A 23,071-nucleotide genomic window follows, 5' to 3' on the forward strand; every position below is an offset into this window, starting at 1 on the left:
AATGATGCATGTATTATCGAAATTTCGAACTCGTACTCCGCGAAATAGCAAATTCTTCACTTATGCGCCTTGTCCTCCAAGCCCCTCCAATTACACTCACCTGAGAAAAACCTCACCAGTGGCGAGTGGGCGTCGTAGAGCGCCCTAGTGCGCCGTACAAGCGACTTATTCGTACATACTTGAGAAAAAACCTCCGTGTTAGAGGGAGTGAAGTGATCGAGCTTCTGCTCAAACCACAATTCTGGTGGTATATCTCCCTCTCTACGCCCGTGTTCTTGGACGTTAGGTTCCAATGGCATCGCAAGTCCCCGAAGCGGGTGGAAGAAATCAGGCCGAAATGAAACGCCTTTTGCGCTTACGTTCACCACGAGGACGGCGCATGCTACTGCATGTAATAGTAACATCTGAAATCAAATAACCATCTCATTGACGCCATTCGAATTTCCTAGACCCCTAAGCAAAGTAAAATGTAACCAAGGGCCGATCTTATTAGCGTAATTAGAATTTGATAAGAGTTCGTCAGAGAGGAACCAACCCACATTTTCGAACAATTGAGGTGAAGATGATTTTGAATTCCTCTGGTTGTATATTTTCTCCCGCCAAAAATTCTAAGTCGAAAAAAAAATATTAGTTTGTGTTAGGAGGATTTTCAGTTTACTTTCTTAATCAGGTCTTATAGAGGAATAAAACTTCAAACTTCTTTCTCTGATTTTCAACTTGATGTGACACTTGCGTGCAAACTCGGTCCAATGAAAGCCTCGCAGTAAAAAGTTGTAGCAGGGCGGCACTTTTTCCAACTTCGATAACCATACGTGGTCTGTCCGGAAAGTATCAGGACTTTTTAGATTTTGAGAAATTGAGCTTACCTATGACATTGTGTCTTTAATCTCCTTCGAAGTACTCTCCGTAAGACACAATGCACTTGTTCCAGCGATTTTTGAGCTTTTCAAAACAGTCCAAAAAGCACTCCTTTGGGATGTCCTTCAGCGCTCTCGTCGTATTCTCTTTAATGTCATTGATGGAGTCAAATCGAGTCCCTTTCATTGGAGATTTCAGCTTTGGGAACAGCCAGAAGTCGCAAGGACCTAAATCTGGACTGTATGGAGGATGTGGAACCAGAGGAATACCGTGTTTTGCCAAAAACTGTTGCACAAGACAGGAGGAATGAGCTGGAGCGTTGGCACAAATTTCGCTGCCTCTCTACGGAGCCCGAGTTTTTTCAGTTAAAATTTCCGCGACGATGATCTTCGGGATGTTCAGCTGCTCTTCCAGTTCCCGCACGGTTAACCGACTGTCTTGGGCAATAGCTTCCTGAACTTTTTCCACGTTATCGGGAGAATTCGTCGACGAAGGTCTCCCGGACCGCGGATCACTAGCGACTGTTTCACGACCCGATTTAAAGCGATTATACCACTCATAAATATTGCTCTTGCTCATAGAATCAGTCCCGAAAGCTTTCCGAATCATTTCTATGGTTTCCTTGGCAGTTTTTTCTAGATTAAAGCAAAATTTAATACAAATTCTCTGATCTTCACGCTCGGTCTTTCACGAAAAAAAAAAAAACGCGACGACAGCACTTGACACACACACTTTGATCAGTTGATTGCAATCGACTGATTAAAGGTGTAAAAGCCCGATTGTGTGCCTGCATTATAAAGGACATGGGCAAAGGCCAACCCAAATTTCAGCTCATTATCTGCATTAAATTCCGAGATAATAAAAAAGTCCTGATACTTTCCGTACAGACCACGTAACTAGGAAATCAATGTGCCTACTTACTATTGTCGCCCAACCTACTACGTACTTTGCACTTGTATAGTTTGTTTTGTTTTTGCAACTGTAGAATGTCACGAAATTTTGTTAGGGGAGAAATCAGAACTTAAGTTCGAAGTACTCACCATTTAAATACTGTAGATGTCTATAAGAAAATCAGTAATTGCAGCATGATCGATAGTATGTTTTCATGAAGTTTGATTTTTCAAGCATGATTTTGAATGGCGAAAATAGTTCTTGTCGTTACCTACCTCAGATATAACAGAGGCGATGGATTGCGAAATATTTTAATTTCTTTAAGTAGCTGATCTCGTGTGGTCAGTTCTCTCTCTAAGTTACACTGAGCATATGTAATAAGAAAAATCAAAATAAATGCAACTTAAAAATGAGTAAATCTATGTATCCTAAGTCGAACGTCACGTATCCGCATTTGTCTTGAAATTTTCTGCTTCTTTGATTAAGTAGCAGATCTCGTATGGTCAGTACTCTCTCTTAAGTTACACTGAGCATATGTAAAAAAAAATCAAAATAAATGAACCTTAAAATGAGTAAATCTATGTATCCTAAGTCGAACATCACGTATTTAAATCTATGATGTTGGGAGGCCGCATTTGTCCTGAAATTTTCTGCGTATATTTTCACGCATTCAAAGAAAATACAAAAATTGCAAGGAAACGTTTTGTTTACTTTTTCCTTGAAACATTGAAACCGAACTGGAGGATTGCCGTTGAGATAGAGATTTTCCACATGTACCCATCGACCCAACCATGCACAAGCTACGATCAGTGGCGTGGCGTGAATTGCGATGTATCGATTCTTATGCCGTTTAAACCTATGGTAAAGAATCGATTATTAAGGTGTTCGCTGCGAACCCCCTGTTTATCGATCCTTTTTCATAGGTTTAAGCATAACAATCTGTATATCGCAATTCACGACACGCCACTGGCTACGATTTACTTATTTTCAAAACACGCCTCTTGAGTCACCTGGTAGCTTCCATGCTAATGCAGGCGACAGAGATCATCAAGGCCTCCAAGGTGCACGATAAAGCGTGTATAGTTTAAATGGCTGTTTCGTGAAAGTTTGGATAATACGAGAAGTAAAACATGAAATAACCCTAGCTTTTGGCTGAGAGCCTCTAAGGAAAATGCCAGCTAGTTTTCTTGAGGATTTTCCAGAGGATTTTGAGATACCACGCCAGATAAATGAAAGACACTAGTGTATTTCCTTCGGAAATACACTAAAATGTTAACAGCAATCCGGTATACGAATAAATAAAGACGCACCTTAAGGAGCCGTAGAGAAACTGTTTCGTAAATGCGGATGCGCTTTCAGGATATTTGGAGATCGCTTGTACACTGATGTGCGATCCCGCGTGAAATGAAGGTAGTGTCCATTGCCTGTTCCTATTTACGATGTATCACTCAAGTCGTCGGTGAAGTGTTCTCAAACGTTACCACTCTGAAGCCCCCGTGTAACTCCTCCTTGGCCGTTGAAGGAAAATAACCGGGAAAAGTTTATCGGCGGTGTAAGTCCGCGACCATGTAACTCGGTATGTGACGTTGGGGACGACTCTTCCTGTCATACTTTATTTTTCAAATGGAAAACTACTTGATGCACTGAAAAAAATTCTCGGCATTTTTACGAAGGTCCGTTGGTACCTTTACCATCCCACTTTTTTACCAATTATTGGTAATTTTACCAAGACAGACTAGTTAAGCCTATCTAAAAACCGGTATGTTTACTGTTTTTTCCAGGTAAGAATACCACTTTTATTGGTAATCAATTCCCGGTAACTTTGCCATTTTATCTCGGTAATTCTACCACAGTCGATAAAAAATATTGGCGTTTTTACCAAGGTCCAGTAAAATTACCGAGAAAGTTCAATAATTTTACCGAGATTTCTCGGTAAAATTACCAATTCTATAAACGGTATTTTTACCAAGAAAAAACTGGGATCAAATAGAACCCTGAATTCTTGGTAATTTTACCCTTTTCTTAGTAAATACACACATTTTTTTTTTTCAGTGGGGACTCTTCCTGGCATACTTTATTTTTCAAATGGAAAACTGCTTGACGAGTGTCCTTTGCCGTTCATCTGCCGTGATTTTTCTTCTCGTACGAAGAAAATCCTACAGGAACTTCAAGATGACGTCGATTTCTACTCTGTTATAAAGATAGAACAGGAGCGGAGACTTTCAAACACCGCAAACGAGATACGTGGTTGCGCACTGACACCGTCGTTATGCTTTGTTTCGCTGAGAAACATTTATTGCTTCAATGACGATTGGTCGTTGTGACGTATGGGTTGTTCGTTTAGTTTTTATATTGATACTAGGGACCTGTGGCCGCTACGCGGCCTCTAAAACATTTGTAAAATACTACACGTTAAAAATTATAGTACAACTATGTTCATGTTATTTCAGAGATGATTCGATTCAAAATTGGACTTGTGCACGCCGTGGAAAGCGTATTTAATTTTATTTTTGTACCCGAATTTATGTTGTAATGTAGATATCCGGAAACTATTAGATTAACCTGAAAAAAATATGTTAATGTTTCTAAATTCATGTTCCACTAAATTGCTAAGAAAGGTGTTTCTAAGAATTTAAGCATATTTATTTTCATTTTGACTGCTAGGGGTAATTAAATAATGTAACTAAAATTTGACGGTAAAGAATTTTTTTTTATTCTTTTTTTGAATTTTCTGTAATCCACTTTGCTAAAATTTTCGTTTGAGGAAATTTGGGTTCTTTTTCAATCCGGCTGTTCTAACTTAAAGTCAATTGGTCTTGGTCCTCGTAAGAAGATTTTAAGGCGTTGCTTATTCTTAATACTTCATTTGTGTTTGCCTCCGTTATTAAGGAGGTTTGTTCACCCGAAATAATGACATTGATATGAGAGTTGAAGAAAGTAGGAGGCGCTGCCGCACTAGGCTTACCGCACAGTTTTTTTTTTTTTTTTTTTTTTTTTTTTTTTTTTGTTTTTTTTTTTTTGAGTTTTGTGGCTTCTATTCCTTAAACCGTACAGTTCAATGTGGTCGATAGTGATGTGTGTGTGGTCTAAAGTTCCATTGACTACTTCTACTTCTAGGAGCAATTTGGCGCATTCTCCTGTTCGTACAAAATCTGGAAAGAAAAAAAATGTTTCAGAATACCGAGATAAAACATTGAAGCAACATGCGTACAGTCAGTAAAGAAGTGCTCCTTACAATCTGACGACAGTGCCTAGCAAGAGCTGAAACTTAGATGGGACCAACCGATCTTCGTGTGCTACTGTACTGAAATGCAGGTGCATCGCTTTCCTTATTTAAACATGAACAAAGACAATTTTACGCACATGGCCATGGACCCCGAAGCTAGGTACAAACATGAACGAAGACAATTTTACGCACATGGCCATGGACCCCGAATCTAGGTACAAACATGAACAAAGACAATTTTACGCACATGGCCATGGACCCCGAATCTAGGTACCCGAAACATCTAAGCGATCCAAGATTCGTAATAGTAATTAATTGAAGCTGGTCCGCCCTTGCCGCCAAACAACGTCTTATTTAGGGGTAGTGAGTGGTTCCGTTTGATTCCCGTGGATGCTCCTACTATTATAGTCGCCTCCGCCTTAATGACAGGTGAGTAGAACTTAGTTCATCATTACCTTCGACGGCTGCGGGTCTTGCTGCGTGAGTACTCCTCTTTCCCTCTCTACCGTAGGCGTCCACGTTTTCTTTGTGGCTAAGCTCCTTTGTCCTGTAAGAGCTTCCTTCACCTTTTTCGGTAGCGGTTGGGAGAACGTTGCATTGCCAGCATCATCATCCTCCGTTGTTCTCGACGAGAACACTGTCAGCGAAGGGCTTTCCGAGTACGACGGCGTGTCGCTCCTCCTCCGCGGCGTTGATGCAGACCTAAAGGAAGATATAATATCCGCTACACTTGTAACCACTAATAAGAATCCAGCGATAAATGGTAGCTTTACTTGTATCTGAATTACATGGATTGTAGACACCGATCTACGAATTACGTTGATCGTCATCTATTTATTCATAGATGGGAGTCTACAAATTTTAATTTACATAATGGGACTGAGATACGCATTCTCTATTCTAAATTCTGAAAACTTCATATGTTGTCTACGAAAAGGTTTATGAGGATAAAAAATATCCGCCTCATTTATAGCGGGTGATAGTATCTCACTTTCAATAAAACCAGATTATCATCCTGTGGGGTTTTTGCTTCATATACTCGGTCTCCGGTACTGGTTTTCGTCATCGAGTTACTAGACGATGCATGCGTGGTGAGGAAAGTCGAAATCGGAGTTATTGTATTAACGTGGCGTCTTGGCGGCGTTCTGACATCTCACAGGGAGATGTCAGAGTCAAATTGCAGGTCCTCCTCTGGGTCACCGAGCCACAACCGCTCCGTATCGACGTCCCAGTGAAGGAGGTCATCCAAATCTGGGAACCGGTTTGGAGCGGGGGAGGTTTCCTCTTAGTGAAGGAGGTCATCCAAATCTGGGAACCGGTTTGGAGCGGGGGAGGTTTCCTCTTAGTGAAGGAGGTCATCCAAATCTGGGAACCGGTTTGGAGCGGGGGAGGTTTCCTCAGAAGAAGAGCTGTATCGGGGCAATCCCCTGGCCCTCCCGACAGTCTGTCTAGCTCTCAAGCGGCCCTCGGTATGGCGTGGCGTTTCCTCACCTTGAATCGGCTGAGGCAAGGCTATGGAAGTAGAGGCTGCTGTTGCGGTAGTAGAGGGTGCTATTGGGACGGAGGGTGCTATTGAGACAGGGACTGCCGTTGTCTAGGAAGAGGCCGTTGGTGCGGAAGAGGTCGTTGTGGAGGAAGAGGCCGCTGATGCTGCTGCGTCCATCAAGGCTGCACTGTTAAAAATCGTTGATTCCGTCCGACGGAAAATCCGGAGTGAGAATGAACACGGGAGTGCGGTTCAGCGCGTAGGTGCTGAGACGGGCTGCATGTGTAGTCAAAGCACTCCGCACCGGAGCTGCAGTACGGCCCGGAGTCACGCGCACCTTCTCTCCCTCGCACTAGCGCTATATACTGTCTCTTCTCCCCTTTAAGCCTACCACTCTCAGAATGAAAATGAAAAATTTAAAGAGAAAAAAAATAGAAAAAATAATAGAATAGTCGAAATAATAGAATAGTCGAAATTATGGTATAATAGAGACGATAGAAAAGAAATAAAATAAAGTAAATCAAATATATGATAAAATGAAGTCAAAGACTAAATTGAAGTAAATAATTAGAGGGAGCAAGGAGATGAAGAAAAAAATAAAATAAAGGAAACAACTAAATGATGTTAAAGAATAGAAGGAATTTTAAGAGTAAAGTGAAGTCCAAAAATTATGATGAAGTATTAAAAGAAATCACAGTAAATATAAAACAAAGTAAAGGAATGAGAAGTAAATAATTAAAGAAAAAAAAATGAAGTGCTTGAAAAAATAAAATAGAGTGAAGAAAAAATAGAGACAACAAGGAAATAAAACAAAGTAAAACGATAAAATATAGTTAAAAAATATAGTAAAGTAAACTACATACACGGACAAATCCAGGTAGATTGAAAATATCTTAGCGGCCCGTTCAAATCGACGTTAAATACCGTTTTTGCGTCACTATTATGCATCGTTCGCTATAGACGCTATTAGTGGCGACGTCATCATAGGGATTCTCCATTATATCGAATTGGATCCAAACAATAACATTGGCATAACCTCTTTCAATGCTACCAGTGCGAAAAAATCGATATATATCGCTTTTCTGTGACGTTGCACTAATAGCGTCTATAGCTCAATCGGTAGGGTCGTCGGTTAGTGTTAGGTAGGTCCCGGGTTCAATGCCCAATGTAGGTAGAGAATTTCTAACCTTCAAAATCGGTTAAATCACGTACCAATGGTTTCATTATTTTTATTTTTCATGGTTTCAAAAATTATTTCCACAATTAACCCCTTTCCACCATCCCCTAGCTGCGAACCCCTAAATTTGCGGCTCCCGCGAATCCGTCCGGCGTCGGAGTGATTTCTATGCGTACGGCACCCAAAATCCGTCCAGCCGATTCTCCGTCGGAGTGACTCCTCGGTCCGGCGAAGTGAGGGCCCGTTCTTACTCGCGCTTGTGCTGAGTCTCACTCCGTTTTTTTCAACAGTGTGGTCTGGTTGCCGTAGATGGAGGACCTTGAATATCCCCATAGGATGAACATCTTGCGGGAATCCCGCCCGGTCCCTCATGCAGAAGCGTGTTATGCTTTTTTCCGCACTTCGGCGCCGCGCAGCGCTTGGGAGAATTGCAAAAACTCAGTGAATGCGCAGAGGGGCAATTCGGACAACGCCCCCGCTGGCGCTGCGCGACCCGGCGCTGAGACGGAGATAGGCGCAATAATGCTTCACACTGCATTTTTGTGTGTGGTGCGTGCCCTTCCTCCTCAGTAATGACCGGGTTCAAAAGCTGTAGCTCACCGGAATACGGGGAGCGACTCCAACATTCTCCTCTGGCGGGAGGGTCTTTTGTCCTCGTCTGTCCTGTTTTTGTGGTGTGAGCTGCTCCCGTGTCATCGCAATGATTTGGATTCTACCATAATACAATGGTTAAATACTCTCTTTATCAATTATTTTTACGCGAAGTAATTATTAAACCTATTGGAAAACTGATAATAAAATCAAACGTAAAATGTCTTTCTCAAAATTGATATGATTACCGAATAAAGGTGGCTCGTCTTCATTAGCGTCATCTTCCGACTCCTTCTCGTTTTCGTCCACATCGTCCTTTACTTCTTTGTTGACCTCATCCTTCTCAGCCTCCTTCTTCTGCAAGGCTGCTAATTGGGCCTGCAATTGATCAAACTCTGCACGGGATACGAATCCTGAAACCATTAATTATCTGTATCCTCGGTTCCGATTATAAAGTTAGATAAATGATGCTGGGGATTTGTTCAGCATCTTATGTTCCATATCTTCGTTACATACGTGGCGTATATTGTTTTGTGGGTAACATGTATGTTTACTGAAAATCATTTTTGGCATATGTTGAAATTACAAAGAATTAGTGTAGGAGTACTTATTCGATAAAATTTTTAAAATTTTTATGGGGTGCTACAATCAGGTTGTGAAGGTCGTCAATATCGACGGTGAAACTACCAAACCACGTATCTCGGTTTGCGACGTCGCAGACTTCCTGTCATACTTTATTTTTTAAATGAAAAACTACTTAACGTCCAGTCTTGAAAATTTCTGTGATTTTTCCTCTTCGTGCGGAGAAAATTCTGTGAAAATTTCAAGGAATGATATTGATTTGGTCTACCTCAAAAAAATAAAATGCGAGCGTAGATTTTTAAACACCGCAAACGAGATACGTGGTTTGGTAGTTTCACCGTCGATATGTTCCCCAATCACAACGTCTGCGGACTGCTCCGACATTGGGTCGAGGTTGGCTTGGATTCGGACGTTGGTCCCGATTGCGCTGGCTGGGACCCGGGCGTTGCTCTGGAAAAGGTCCTAGTCGTTGTTGTAACCTTGGGCTGATGTTGCCCCTGCCCGCGACGATTTGCTCTCGAGAAATCTGAGGCGGCGGCGGAGGCTGACTGGAGGCAATGGCAATCTGAGGCGGTGGCGGCTGATTTGTGGCAACGGGCGGCGGCGGCGGCACTTTCCGTGAAAATGGAGTCTCCTGCTGCCTTTTCCTAGGGCACACTAAATTCTATCAGCCGAGTTCTTTAGGTTGCAAAAGATGACTGCGAGACCGGCATGGAAAAAAAAAAAGAAAAAAAAAAAAATTGACCCACGTTTTGGCGACAATTTCTCTATAGCTTTTTCGCCCTGTATGTCCGCACTGGACGTACTGGTGTCAGCATTCCTGCGAACAGAAAGTTTTATGTCAAAGCCGATTCATACGTTCTCCTTAATAACATGATATTTTGTCATTTACGGACAAGTGTTTCAAAAGGGTTCTTCGAAGCTTGACGCCATGTCCGGCGGGAGGACCGGACCTTCCGCGTCGAACAAGTCGGGCCTTTCAATTGTCGGGTTGTAATACACGTCCGCGCATCTCATGTTCCAACAACCTTGGGAGAACTAGGTTCCTAAAAAGTTTAAGGAGAGTTATGTACAAATGAAAATAAAGTTGTACTTTTGTAACTCTCTTTCCTCTTGCGAAATTGTTTACGTCATATCAAAAGAGAGAATAATAACTTACTGCGGACACAATCCAGCTTGTCTTTTGGTAAGGCCGGTTTCCGAAGACTTGGATTTGCTCGACATGCTTCACCTGTCTTTGAATGCGAGAACTTCGCGACCAAAAACGGCTGCAGCACTTCACCTGTCTTTGAATGCGTGGCGAGAACTTCGCGACCAAAAACGGCTGCAGCGGCACTTTTCGTGAAAATAGAGTCTCCTGCTGCCCCTTCCTCGGGCACACTAAATGTTATCAGCCGAAGTACAGTTGTCGATTTCTGTATCGAATGCGAGGTTTTTTACCTATTACCATTCTGCATTCATTTCTCAGAATTTTACCGTTTTTTGGTTTCAAATCATTCCTTTGAAATCATGCGTATCGATGTAGCCCGATCATTTGTTTCGTAGGTGCAAAATTGAAACCCATGCTGTTCATAGAATAGAACAAAATAGCGGCCCAGGTCAACAACATATTAGATAACCAGATGTCATCCCCTTGATGCACAGTGTAAAGCCCGATGGGGTGGATAGCATAGTGCTCCGCAACCAACTGTTTTGCAATACGAACATAGCACCAGTTCAGAGCGGTATTCGTCAAATCGGTTGTTTTCGTACCAGAGAAGTTCTCTTGAGAAGTTTCCAGAGAAGTTTCTCTGAGAGAACAGACCTTGTAGCTACCGTCCTTTTTTGGGGAGGGTTAAACATACGAAATCTGTCAAGATTTATGACCTAATCGATGCGATACATCGCATGCCAGTTCGACCACATCAGAGAGCTTGACGAAGCACCTTAAGATACTGATCTTAAGGTGATTTCGCTTGCAACTAGTGCGAACTGCGTACAGTCAACATGCCAATTCAACAGCATGCTAATGAGTAATATGATATCAGCATGAAATCAGTATAATGGTGTGCGTAGGGCAGGTTTTGAGCAGTATGATATAAATATGATAACAGCATTAAAACAGTATACAAAGAATATGAAAGTAGTATGAGAACAGTATGCTAAGGTATTTGAACAATTTGATAACAGTATGATAAAGAAAGAGATCAATGTGATGACAGTAATGGAAACAGTGTAAGCCATCCTCTAAAGGGGGTCTCCTTATCAGTATGATTTCATATTGAAAGCAACATGAGATTTAGGAGCCAAAAAGTAACATGACATTTCAACAGTATGAAATCATACTGATAACGTTTTCCAGGGATATTACGTCAGATTATAATGTAAATTGGTATCTGCATGTATGGAAAGCGAGAAGCGCAGGGAAGGGGTAACTACACTGTTAAAAAAAATTAGCTCAGAGCACGACCTATATAAGGAAGTCGCTCGGAAGTCACTCATCGCTCAGGGCCAATTTCCACGGAGTTGAAAATCTCTGACGTAAGTATGGAAATGCTGAGCTAAAGTAACTCAGGCATAAGGACGGGCTGCGTCGCTGGCGACTGCCCTCCCCTGACCCCTGGCATCCGTCTCATGCCCCGATCCGTTTCCCCCCTCTCCTCCCCTCCCCCTCCTCCCCTCCCTCTCCTCCCCTCCCTCTCCTCCCCTCCCTCTCCTCCCCTCCCTCTCCTTCCTCCCTCTTCTGCCTTTCCCTTCCACCTGTAACTGCAATGTATGTTCTTTTTTTTTTAAAAAGATGTGAAGTTGTACTGCAAATCAAATCATGTTTGAGGAACTTTCGGGCCAATATCCCACAAATTCGGAGCCAAAGTGTTTTTTGAGTTGCAAACACGCGACGGAAAATCAATATTTGTCATAGCTGAACAGCTGTCTCCAGTAATTTCGAAAACGCTTTTAGACAAAGAAAAGTTTTATAGATATTAAGTATTTTGTGAACATAAATTCAGTGTAAGCTTAAAAAATAAATATACACGATAACAGAATTCTAACTTTACTGGACGCCACGCCATACCCATATAATCAGGCTTTGATGCCCAAAAGTATCATACGAGCTAAAAAGAATAAATGACAATTTCGTAGAATTATACTGCAAAATTTTATTCAATACACCTGAGGTTTTTCGGCATACAGTGCCATCTCCAGACGCATAACGAACCTTCACCAAGGAAACTACAGATACTTGACAAGGAAGTACAACTAAAAGCAAATAATCCATTAACGGGAGCAACATGATGGTTTTAAATAGGGAATAATCTAAATAAACTACCATGCACATGCAAATCAACAAGCGATAAGGAATGAAGCGATAAAAGAGAAAGAGATACAATTTTGCAGTATAATGGTACGAAATATGTATTTTTCCTCTTAAACCTAGTTTCATAAAACTGCTGCCCTTACCGGCGTTTTCAAAATTCCTGGAGGTAGGCTATTCTACTAGGACGAATTTTTATTTTCCGTCGTGTTAGGAACTCAGCGAACACTTTGGTATGGGATCCATTGGGTATTATCCTGGAAAGCCTTCAAACAAAATTTAATTTGCTGTACACCTTCACGAGTCGCAACTAATCACTGTTCACGCAAAAGCCACTGGCTGGAGACTGACGCCGTCGCAGTCGTGAATTCCAGAATAAGATTGTAACGGTCAATGCGCGTTGATGATGCGCAGAAAATTATAGCTCTGTTTCTTCTTAAGTATCTTAAATCTGAGTGGAAAGTATCTCTCCCGAGCATATAGCTGTCTTTCCTGGAGTGACACATGCTACAAGGAGCTTCCCATGCCAGAGCGAGCTATCTAACTCACCGCAAAATTTTGTCACTCGATGCTCCAGGCAGGATAGCTCCATAATATTTCACTCAGGCCACTCAGGCCAGAATAATTTTTAACAGTGTACTTCCAGCATTTGCTCTGGACATCTCCTCTCAGCATATGCTCCTGGCATATTCTGGACTATTAGCAAATGGAGACTACATCGTTTCTCTCCTGAACTATGGAGACTGTTGTTAACCAAATCTCATAAAAACTTTTACTCCCGTGTACATGTATGCCCTGAATTCATAAACTATCTAAACAAATGGAAATCTCAATCGAAAGAGGGGGTTTTGTCTCCTCTTTCCTGACCGTTCACTGAAATAAAAATCTCGGTGTATTTACCAAGAAAAGGGTAATATTACCAAGAATTCAGGGTTCTATTTGATCCCAGTTTTTTCTTGGTAAAATTACCATTTATGGAATTGGTAATTTTACCGGGAAATCTCGGTAAAATTATTGACTTTCTCGGTAATTTTACTGATTCCAGGTAAAAACGCCTATATTTTTTATCGACTGTGGTAGAATTACCGAGATAAAATGGCAAAGTTACCGGGAATTGATTACCAATAAAAGTGGTATTCTTACCTGAAAAAAACAGTAAAAATACCGGTTTTTAGGTAAGCTTACCAGTCTGTCTTGGTAAAATTGCCAATAATTGGTAAAAAAAGTGAGATGGTAAAGGTACCAACGGACCTTGGTAAAAACGCCGAGAATTTTTTTTCAGTGAATTTAACCGTGGGTCACCCTCTATCGGCCAAATATCGTCTTTGATGGTCAATTTGAACATCGGTAATTAAAATTTTTAAATGGGTGGAATGAATAAACTAATTTGAATTTAAAGTAGGTAAACATGGACGTTGATTTCTTATTCTGATGTTGTTGCCGTTTTTTCCCGGTTCGATTATCGACGAAAGCACGAATGCTAAGATCTCATGGAGTATCTCAAGAGGAATCATCTCAATCGTCGGTTTCTGATTCATCGGATTTGTATCGGTTCAAAATTGGCGTCAAATGCTCGGCCTAAGAACAAAGATACGAGTCGTTTCTTCCCTATACTTGCTGCTTACGTACATCCTACTTGAAATTTCTCCAAAACAATGGCTTTTCACCATTGTCTTGACTGTTTGCTCGAAACATAAGTGCTACCGCTTTGAGGATTAAGATTTTTCGAGAGCTTTGATAACCGTCCACCCCCGCGTTCTTCACACTCCATAGAGTTTGCACAGCATAAAACCTTTTTTCTTTATTTTTAATTTATTTATTATTTTTATTGTGTTATGAAAGGAAGAAGGAGAATGCCTTGTTTGTTTCGGTGATCCTGTATTGCGCGAAAGGTCTTAGAAAATATATTAGGATTACGCGAATAAAGCACAAAGGATTGCAGGAATGTGCGCATTTAAAGTGAAGTTAATTTAAGGTAGAAGTTTGGGAAAACAGAAAACGGCTAGAAAATAAACGCATTTTTATGTTGACGCTAGTTTAGGTTATTTTGTTGACACGTCATCGATGCCTTACCTTCTGATGATAAATGAAGCGAAAATATCAAAAAATGGTCGTGGGTGTAAAGAAGTTTCCTAATTTCCCTCGGAAAAAATATTCAACCGGGAGAAACAAGGCAACGTTGGAATGCTTATAACTGCGTCGCAACACAAGATGTGCCTTTTAACCTCTATTATTCGACGCTGCGATTATTCTAACGGGAGTTCGAATAGCGCCTGCAAGACTTCAGAAATACTCCACGCATTTCGCCGAAAAGTGCTGGTGGCGTCAAGCCCATATTAGCGCCTTCAAGACTGCATGAACACTTCTCGCATTGCGCCAAACGCAGTGCAATCGGTCAATTGGCGTGAAACGCATATTAGCGCCTACAAGACTGTAGGAACGCTGTAGGACTGCGTGTCATCATTCTTGACTTTTTGCTCCCGTTTTTAGTATAATAAAGGGGAAATATGTATCCTCATTATAACGATTCAGAAACCCGAATGATATTCAAATTTTTTTTGGGTACATTAAAAAAAAGAAGAACGAACGAAATTATCGCTTCAAAATTTTCGGTACGTTTATTTGAGATCATTTAAGTAACTTCGCGGAAACTTTTCAGACAAACTGAGTATGACTTCCAGTCAGAAGGCCTACAGACATAATGTCTACTGCAAAAATGTCTACTTTTTATTGTCTACTACACAAATGTCTGCAGTTGGTATGTCTACCATTAAGAAGTTTATTAAAAAGAAAGTCTATTTGTTTAAAGTCTACCGTGTACGGTGACTATAAACGTGTAGACTGTGGACATAGTGTAGACATTATAAAGAATTATTAATTTAAAAAAGAAATTACCTAACATGTCGTAAAGCCTGCCTCAGAGCTTTAAGCAGCTGGGTCGTCTGGGTTTTCGTCGTTCTTGGTCGTCTTGGACGTTTCGATTTTCCGGGAACACCTTAAGGCAATGCCCGATTGCATGCAAGTATCTGTCAACCATATTATCTCCTTTGTAGAAGGCATACCGAGCGACAATTCCTTCAAGTCTTCTCATATTCCTCCTGTACGATTTTTTAATCGGATGTCTGATTCTAATGTGGCCCGCCAGTAATTGCAAAATCAAGATTTCATTATCCCGCTGCTCCTTCCGAACACTGTCGAGAAATTTCCAAAGAGAGGCATGATGCGTAACGACCATGCGCTGAAATTTATTGTGCCAGCCTTCAATCGTATTGGTCGTGCGCTGTTCGCCATGGAGAGTTGCGTTGTAAACATTCCATTTGTTAGGCGGGAACAATTGAGGGGTAGCTCTACGCCTGCCCACTGCTGCTGTTCCAGAGATATAATTTTTATTGAAGTAACTAGCCACTGGCTCAACATCATCAGAAACATTCTCATATAACTCTTGAAATGTTGCGTGTAAGTCCTCCAAGGGTATGAAAGCTAATGACATAATTTCACGGACTTCATTTCGAACAGTTGCGTCTTCTCTGCTGTGATAAGCTTGTTTCAAACCCTCGGCTATAACACGTCTCCAAATAGCTTGGCAAAGATGAAACAAGCAGCATCTCACAACAGCCTCAGGGAAAGTACGCGTAGCAGCATTGATGGCGGCGGACTCGAAATCCAAAATAATTACTTGAGGTCGTAGAGGTGAGCCCAAGGTATCACACAAATCGGTTACAGCCTCGAAAATCGTTCTGTAAGTCTGTTCAGTTTTGCGAACGCAAAGGCAAAACACGAGTGGAAAAACATGTCCCATAATCACCCCATGTAGCGTGTAAAGTTGTTGAAATATTCCTAAAAACATCCATTAAAAATAAATCATAAAAGCTGTGTCTAAAGCTGCAATCAGAGATAAATACACGCTTTCTTTCGGGTGCACCCGTCGGGTTTTGCATCCATTCATCCCTTGTAAAACTTGAACATGATTTTTCAGCTTAATGCTGATTTTTAACGCACGTTGGCTGACCAATTTCATCATACTGTCTTACGACCGTGCATCTACCGCGATCATTGTGCGTACTTCATTATCTTCACAAAGAGGCCATCACTGCAAATCTTCTATCCATCCGTATTTATATATTTATTTATTTGTTTCATTTTATTCCCGACAGCAATTTTCAAATAGCCCGCAGTGCTGATCCCGCACCTAATCCTACAGTCCCCTTACGCCAAGCCTTTATCAGTCCAACTGCACAACTAATTGCCACGATGGCTGTCCAATACTGTCCAGAAAAACATCTGGGGAAACCTAGGAAAGGAAATGAAGATGTGAAAACAATGAGGTATTGAGGCATAACGAGGTCAGCTTAATGATCAAAATACAAAGTTCATACTTATCACCTATCTTAAAAGAATAACTCTACTTAATACTTTAAGTCTGAACTTGCACAGATTCTAAGGAAAATAACTTGACTTTCTATCTTAAATACTAAATATTGCTATGGATTTTACTCGCAATCTATACTTAAATCTAGGAACAGCAAATGCACACTAATTTTCATGACACTGAAAATTTGTTTAAATTTTATTTAACTCACACACTATAGCACTGATGTCACTCATTGAAATAAACTATTCTTCACTTTCTCGTCCTTCAATTGCACTAGAACTGCACTTTTAAAATAAAAACTTAGACCGAAATGTTCCACAAAAATTAACACTTTTAATTGCACTAGAACTGCACTTATAAAATAAAAACTTAAACTGAACTGCTCCATGAAAATTAACACTTTTAATTGCACTAGAACTGCACTCTTAAAATGAAGTTAGACTTTACTGTTCCAACACTTTTAATTGCACTAGAACTGCACTCTTAAAATAAAGTTAGACTTTTATGTTCCACGATAATTAACGTTTTATTGCACTAGAGCTGCGCATTTAAAGTAGAAACTTAAGACTGAACTGTTCCACGAAAATTAGCCCCTTTAAAGTTACTTTAGGTAATCACATACCACCACTTCACTTCATCCTCACTCTCATCCTGAATTCTTTCACCACAGTAAAAACAATTTTCATTACGGCACCATTAGAGTGTCATCCTGATTTACAATTACATTTTCATGATTTTTAACTCCTACTTCTGCTTCATTTTCCTTATTACTAATATCTGCATGAACCTTCTTGTTTACATTAATGTTGGTTGCAAATCCAATTACATTTTCAGGATCCTTCTTTTCGGATAAAACATTTTTACTGACATTACCTGGTGCATCACTTTCGCCTGAGCTGGTATTCACTGTTTTGCTAGTTTATTCTGCCGGACATGAAGATCCGTAATGGTAATATTAATTTTAATCTGAAATGCATTCTCGATGAATATTATATCAAGCTCTGATATCGTTGCCGATACACTTTTTCCTCTTTGGATTGACATTTGTGTTTTCTTTATCTTTACTACTATCACCAATGTGTAAACTTCTACGGAGACCACCTCTTTTGGTAGCTATATAAGTAGGAAGCATATTTTTCCGCTTTATAAACTCTAATTCATTACTTTTACCCAGCCCTGGCTCATCTTGAAAAATTCTCCATTCCAGTTAACTTTCTAAGTATTTAAATCCTTCATTATCAATTTCATCTCCATCGTCTGGTATGTTCGGGCCTTAATCCCTTTTTTTCTTCAAATATATGTAGATGGAAAACTACCGAGAGCGCGCGGGCCTGGCTTCAGCTCCCTTGAGCTGGGGTTCCTAGCTACACCGGGCTCGAGCCGGGGTCCCTATGCTGAAGTTCACCGGGCTAGCCGGGGTCCCTTATCTACTCTCCGGGCGAACCGGGGTCCCTAACTAATTCTCCGGGCTAACCGGGGCTTATAACTAAACACCGGGCGAACCCGAGATTACCTGATCAACTCCGGACGTGCCGGGGAACACCTTACCTTAGTTGTTGCGGTGAAACAGGATTGCGCGAATGCGTATCATTAGGAATGCGCGAGTGGTGGTTTCAACATTTTTTTACCGGTTCTATTTTTCTGTTTTCTCTTTTTTCATAATTTTTTACCGGTTCTTTTTTTCTGTTTTCTCTTTTTTAAGTATGTTTTAAGTATGTATTTTAAGTATGTTATAGCCTGCGAAAGCCGTAATGTTTCAATGATAGAGTGAATGTCTGGCTTGCTTTATAAAACTCAGCTTTAAGGTGTTTGTGAAAACTTTCCGGTCCATTAGTTGTTCGAGGACACGTTAGGGAAGGAGCTTCAGCCCAGAGCTCGGGTGGAAATAAACACCCTTCACTTAAATAATTATCGAGCACGTAATCTGAAAAATTGATTCGGGCGAGTCTGGTCATCCTTAGAAGCTCTCGCGTGCCTACCTGATAAAAGAGTTTCAAATATTCCGGCGAGTCTGGCCAGCAACGTCTGCGCTGTTGCCACATGAATAAAAGTAACAGAAATGCACCGTCTTTTACATTCGCGCAATCCTCCACTGCAGGCCTCCTTGTCATTCGCGCATCCCTACCCCGAAAAAAAATTACCCGATCCCCTCCATTCGCGCAATCCTATCGTAGCCAGTTTTTACGTGACGCCGGGCGGACCGGGGAGATGTAATCTTGATTCCTCGACTGCTCTGTGAGTGGCGATGAATAGCGGTTGTTTTGCTGCGTACTTTAGGACCTAGGCGAATTGATATCCCGCGCCCGGCATAGGAGTTTAAGGAACAGAAAGTAATGCTGACAAAATAACTAAAAACCATTGAACCTTGAGACCTTCCGTGCTATATTTACACTTATATACATCTCTGGGAACCAAACAAAATCATAGCTTTCTTTACATAAATAGAACTAAAAAGACCTTAACAAACATCAACTATCTTTGTGGCGCGTTTAAGGAACAGCAAGTAATGCTGACAAACAAACTAAAAACCATTGAACCTTGAGTCCTTATCCTTGCTATATTTACACTTATATACATCTCTGGGAACCAAACAAAATCATAACTTTCTTTACATAAATAGAACTAAAGAGACCTTAACAAACATAAACTATGTTTGTGGCGCGAGCGCTCGCTAGTGGAGCGTCGCCAAGGCTGGCCGCGGTCGACGTCGCGGCGCGGTAAGCCGTGCACTAGGCGTCGCGGCGCGATAAGCCGTGCACTAGGCGTCGCGGCGCGATAAGCCGTGCACTAGGCGTCGCGGCGCGATAAGCCGTGCACTAAGCGTCGCGGCGCGATAAGCCGTGCACTAGGCGGCGCGGTGCAGCAGCAGAAACTTGCCCAGGGATACGCTGCAGAGGCGCGTACATGGTATTTTGAATGTACATTCTTTACATACTGAGATACTAAAATTCTAGGTTCATACAATGAACAATAATACATAATAAACATAATAAACATAAATTTGGCATCACCGTTAGAACCTCTCTGAGAGCTTTGACGTGATAATTTCCTGTCTTCTGAGACGGTCTTGTATCGCTTTGCAACTGGACTGGAGCTTGTTGCACAAGGGGTTCGGAGAATATCTGTCAATGGACTATCTGACTAGGCGGCGCGGCGCGGCAGCAGAAACTTGCCCAGAGATACGCTGCAGAGGCGCGCGCGTACATGGTATTTTTGAATGTACATTCTTTACATACTGAGATACTAAAATTCTAGGTTCATACACATGAACATTAATACTATACATAAATTTGGCATCACCGTTAGAACCTTTCTGAGAGCTTTAACATGATAATTTCCTGTCTTCTGAGACGGTCTTGTATCGCTTTGCAACTGGACTGGAGCTTGTTGCACTAGGGGTTCGGAGAATATCTGCCAATGGACGCTGAGCAACATCTACTGAGGGGATCCTAGCAGGAGTGACTGGCTCTTCATAATGCCTGTCATTATCTGTTACATCAAGTTTGTCGACCTCTACACGATTCAATGAACTAATTTGGGAGGATATTCCGGTACACTGCCCAGGAAATATGAATAAAACTGAGAAACCAGGCTGGTCAGAGCCGCTAGGCCGCGATTGCGGTCGGGGCCCTCGTCCTCGGGGCCCCTGAGGAAGAAGGCCTCAGAATTGTTTTTATTAATTTTAAGACTCTGTAATCTAAGGGTTAATTGATTTTCGACGGCTGGGGCCCTCGAGGCGTCTCCACCGTTACGAGTTATTTCAGTGAAATTTTTTGACGTAAAATAAAACTTACGTGCTCTCAAAATTACGTTTTAGGTCGAATATTGTATCAATCCAAACCCCTAAAAGTTAACACTTTTACAAGCGTCCGGGAGGACAAAATTTTATTCTCGAGATATAAAAGATCCAAAAATTTTCCGGGGGGCTACCGCCACCCTGGGCCCCTCTCTTTTCTGAGGGGAGTCCCCCTCCACCCCCCCCCCCCCCCCCGGGGGTGGGCCCTCACGATGCATCGCCGCGGCCTCACTTTTTTTCACGCCAGTCCGAGCCTGGGAGAAACTAGTGTTCAGGGTTTCAGTACTGCAGTACTGTCGGTGCTGTCGACAGGAATGTGAGGGTAGGTTTGAGGGGTCTGGCTTGGGACATGGGATTGGATGCTACTACGCTCAGAATTTAAGGTTCGCTGTCATCGTCACTTATTACACCGACACTAAGAATTTTTCGACTCGCTAATGTACTACTTTTACGAGTGTAGTCCCTCCTACGCACCTTGTGTAACTGAACTGACGATAATCCATCTAGTTTTTTAGCCAAGGCATAGTCTCGTTGAACGCTAGCAGCGATCAAAGTGCCTAGTCCCGCTGTTACGTTGACTGCTTCACCACAGTTCAAATTATCACCGCAAATCAAACAATGTCCAGGATCCATAATAATTCAGTCAGTTTTCATCACATCAATAGATTAAAGTCCAATATTAGCACACAGCTAAAGTCAATTCTTCGGGAACTCCTGATGCTGGTGGAAATAAGAATAGTATTGGTGTCTAGGTGGTTTGTTTTATTCGCTGTAAAATTTGTATTGACAGGACGAGGATTCTCACGGTGGGTTGTTTTTTTTTTGGGTAGTCTTTGTATAACGAGATACTCACGTTTTTTTGTGTGGTAGTGCCTTCTCGCCGCCTCACTTTTTTTCTCCTTATACTTTCTCTTCACCTCCTCCGCCTCTATCTCTAAGTTGATTTCGTCGACATTCAACTTTGTAAATGCGTCGCCCGGCACGTATCTTCTTTGGAGGCCTCTTTCGCCCCGCGATTGCGCCTTAGTCTCTCGAGGTTTGCCCGTCTTCGAAGGAAAAAACTTGGAGGGGTCTTCTTGAATGGGAAGGTACTTCGTCGATGCACATATGTAATGTGTTAGTCTAAAATCGCTGTGAACGACGTTTACGAGGGAGCCGGCGTCCCAGCTGGGGTCGCCGTTCGATATGTAGAATAAACGTTTCGTTCGGACACCAATGATTAAATTGCTGGATTTGCGCATTGGCTTGCACAGATAATAAAGGCACTGGTGGGACGTCAGCGTCAATAACCTACCGTCCTGGTGCTACTGGAATTGCTTCGCTTTTTCTGGCGACGTGAGCCATCATTGATCTTATTGACGTGTAATTACCCCATCTGAAACATAAGTATCGACCCTTGAAATGAGTAATAATGTCTCACATGTTTCTAAAAGTGACCAATCCCCTCACAATAAAACGAATCCGTAGATGTCATGCTACAAATATTATTATCCTGCGTGATAATCCATCTAGTTTTTTAGCCAAGGCATAGTCTCGTTGAACGCTAGCAGCGATCAAAGTGCTTAGTCCCGCTGTTTCGTTGACCGCTTCACCACAGTTCAAATTATCACCGCAAATCAAACAATGTCCAGGATCCATAATTCAATCAGTTTTCATCACATCAATAGATTAAAGTTTAAACAAAAAAGTCGCCAAAAAGGGACAATTCAACACATTATTTCAGAAGAAAGGAGGATTTTTATTACCTAATTCTGAGAAAAAATCGTTGTTTTCGTCATACCTTATTTCAGTTAATAAAATGCATTGCTAAATATTAACCATGAAGTTTTAACAGCAACTCCCGGGTAGTTAAATTTTTCTCCTCCTCCAGCTCCTCGCCATACGCAGGTGGAACATTTTCTGCTTGCCGTTGGGAAGTAGAAGGTGAAACCTTTTTCGCTTGCGTTTGCGCAGTATGAGGTGGCATATTCTCCACATCTGAATCATAGTCACAATATGTATCACACGAGTCATTCGAACCAAGTTAAACAAGGGTTGGAACACTCACCACAGCCTCCGGTTGCTAAGATGGATATAAGCTTCGAGACCTACAGGGTCCCTTCCTGTCGAAACTGGCTGGCTAACATACCAACTGCTTCTGCATAGTCTTCTGCTAGGTGGGTTTGCAGGAGCAACCTGTAGTGGATGTTCACTATCTCTTTCAAATCTGAAAGAAACTCTTTTTGTGTATGTTTTTCCTCATGATCTTTGGGGACTACCTCGTACCTTATTTCGCGTGGGCTCACACCCCGGTCCAACAGAGTTTGTATGTTGTCCAAAATTTCTTTAGGATACTGATGTTACTTTAAGTTTTCTCTTTTCAACTCGTGGGTGTGATATTTGATATACCTCACTTCACACTTCCCATCTTTTAACACCTTTACCATCATTCTGGCCGGACATGCACAGACTGGAATACTTGTTGGACGATCACATTTATTTGTACGAAATTGAGTATTAAAGTTACAAATATAGTAAAGATAAGAAACATCCGTACCAGCGTGGGTCCCAGTGTGTTTAATATAAGACGTGAAATGCCTGACATTTTGCTCACTTTTAAAATTTCCAAACTTCTCAAGGGATTCAAATTTCAAAGTCTCCACAGCACAGCCTTGGAGATGTACCTCATTGAGATGTTTAATTAATTCAGCTCGTTTATAAAAATGGACCGAGCAAGAGGGTTCTGGACATTTCATGTATTTCTTCCCTTTAGATCCTGTACATTTCTTAGCATGCCGCTTAAAATTTTTTCGGTCAGCAA

At 41.5% G+C, this 23,071-nt stretch overlaps 1 protein-coding gene across 1 annotated transcript in view; it reads right to left on the reverse strand.

Moving 5' to 3' along the window:
• The window catches only part of LOC140225677 (putative serine protease F56F10.1), a 51,697-nt gene extending 43,363 nt beyond the window's left edge, over positions 1–8,334 (reverse strand). Inside the window, exons 1-4 of the mRNA XM_072305313.1 lie at positions 8,239–8,334; positions 6,467–6,648; positions 5,431–5,677; positions 180–404 (exon numbers count right to left, since the gene is read on the reverse strand). Coding sequence (XP_072161414.1) covers positions 180–404; positions 5,431–5,677; positions 6,467–6,648; positions 8,239–8,334 — 750 coding nt within the window. The remainder of the gene's footprint in view (positions 1–179; positions 405–5,430; positions 5,678–6,466; positions 6,649–8,238) is intronic.
• Between the last annotated feature and the right edge of the window lie 14,737 nt (positions 8,335–23,071).

Source organism: Bemisia tabaci, chromosome 10 (genome assembly GCF_918797505.1).
Source record: "Bemisia tabaci chromosome 10, PGI_BMITA_v3".
In the NCBI taxonomy this organism is placed as follows: domain Eukaryota; kingdom Metazoa; phylum Arthropoda; class Insecta; order Hemiptera; family Aleyrodidae; genus Bemisia; species Bemisia tabaci.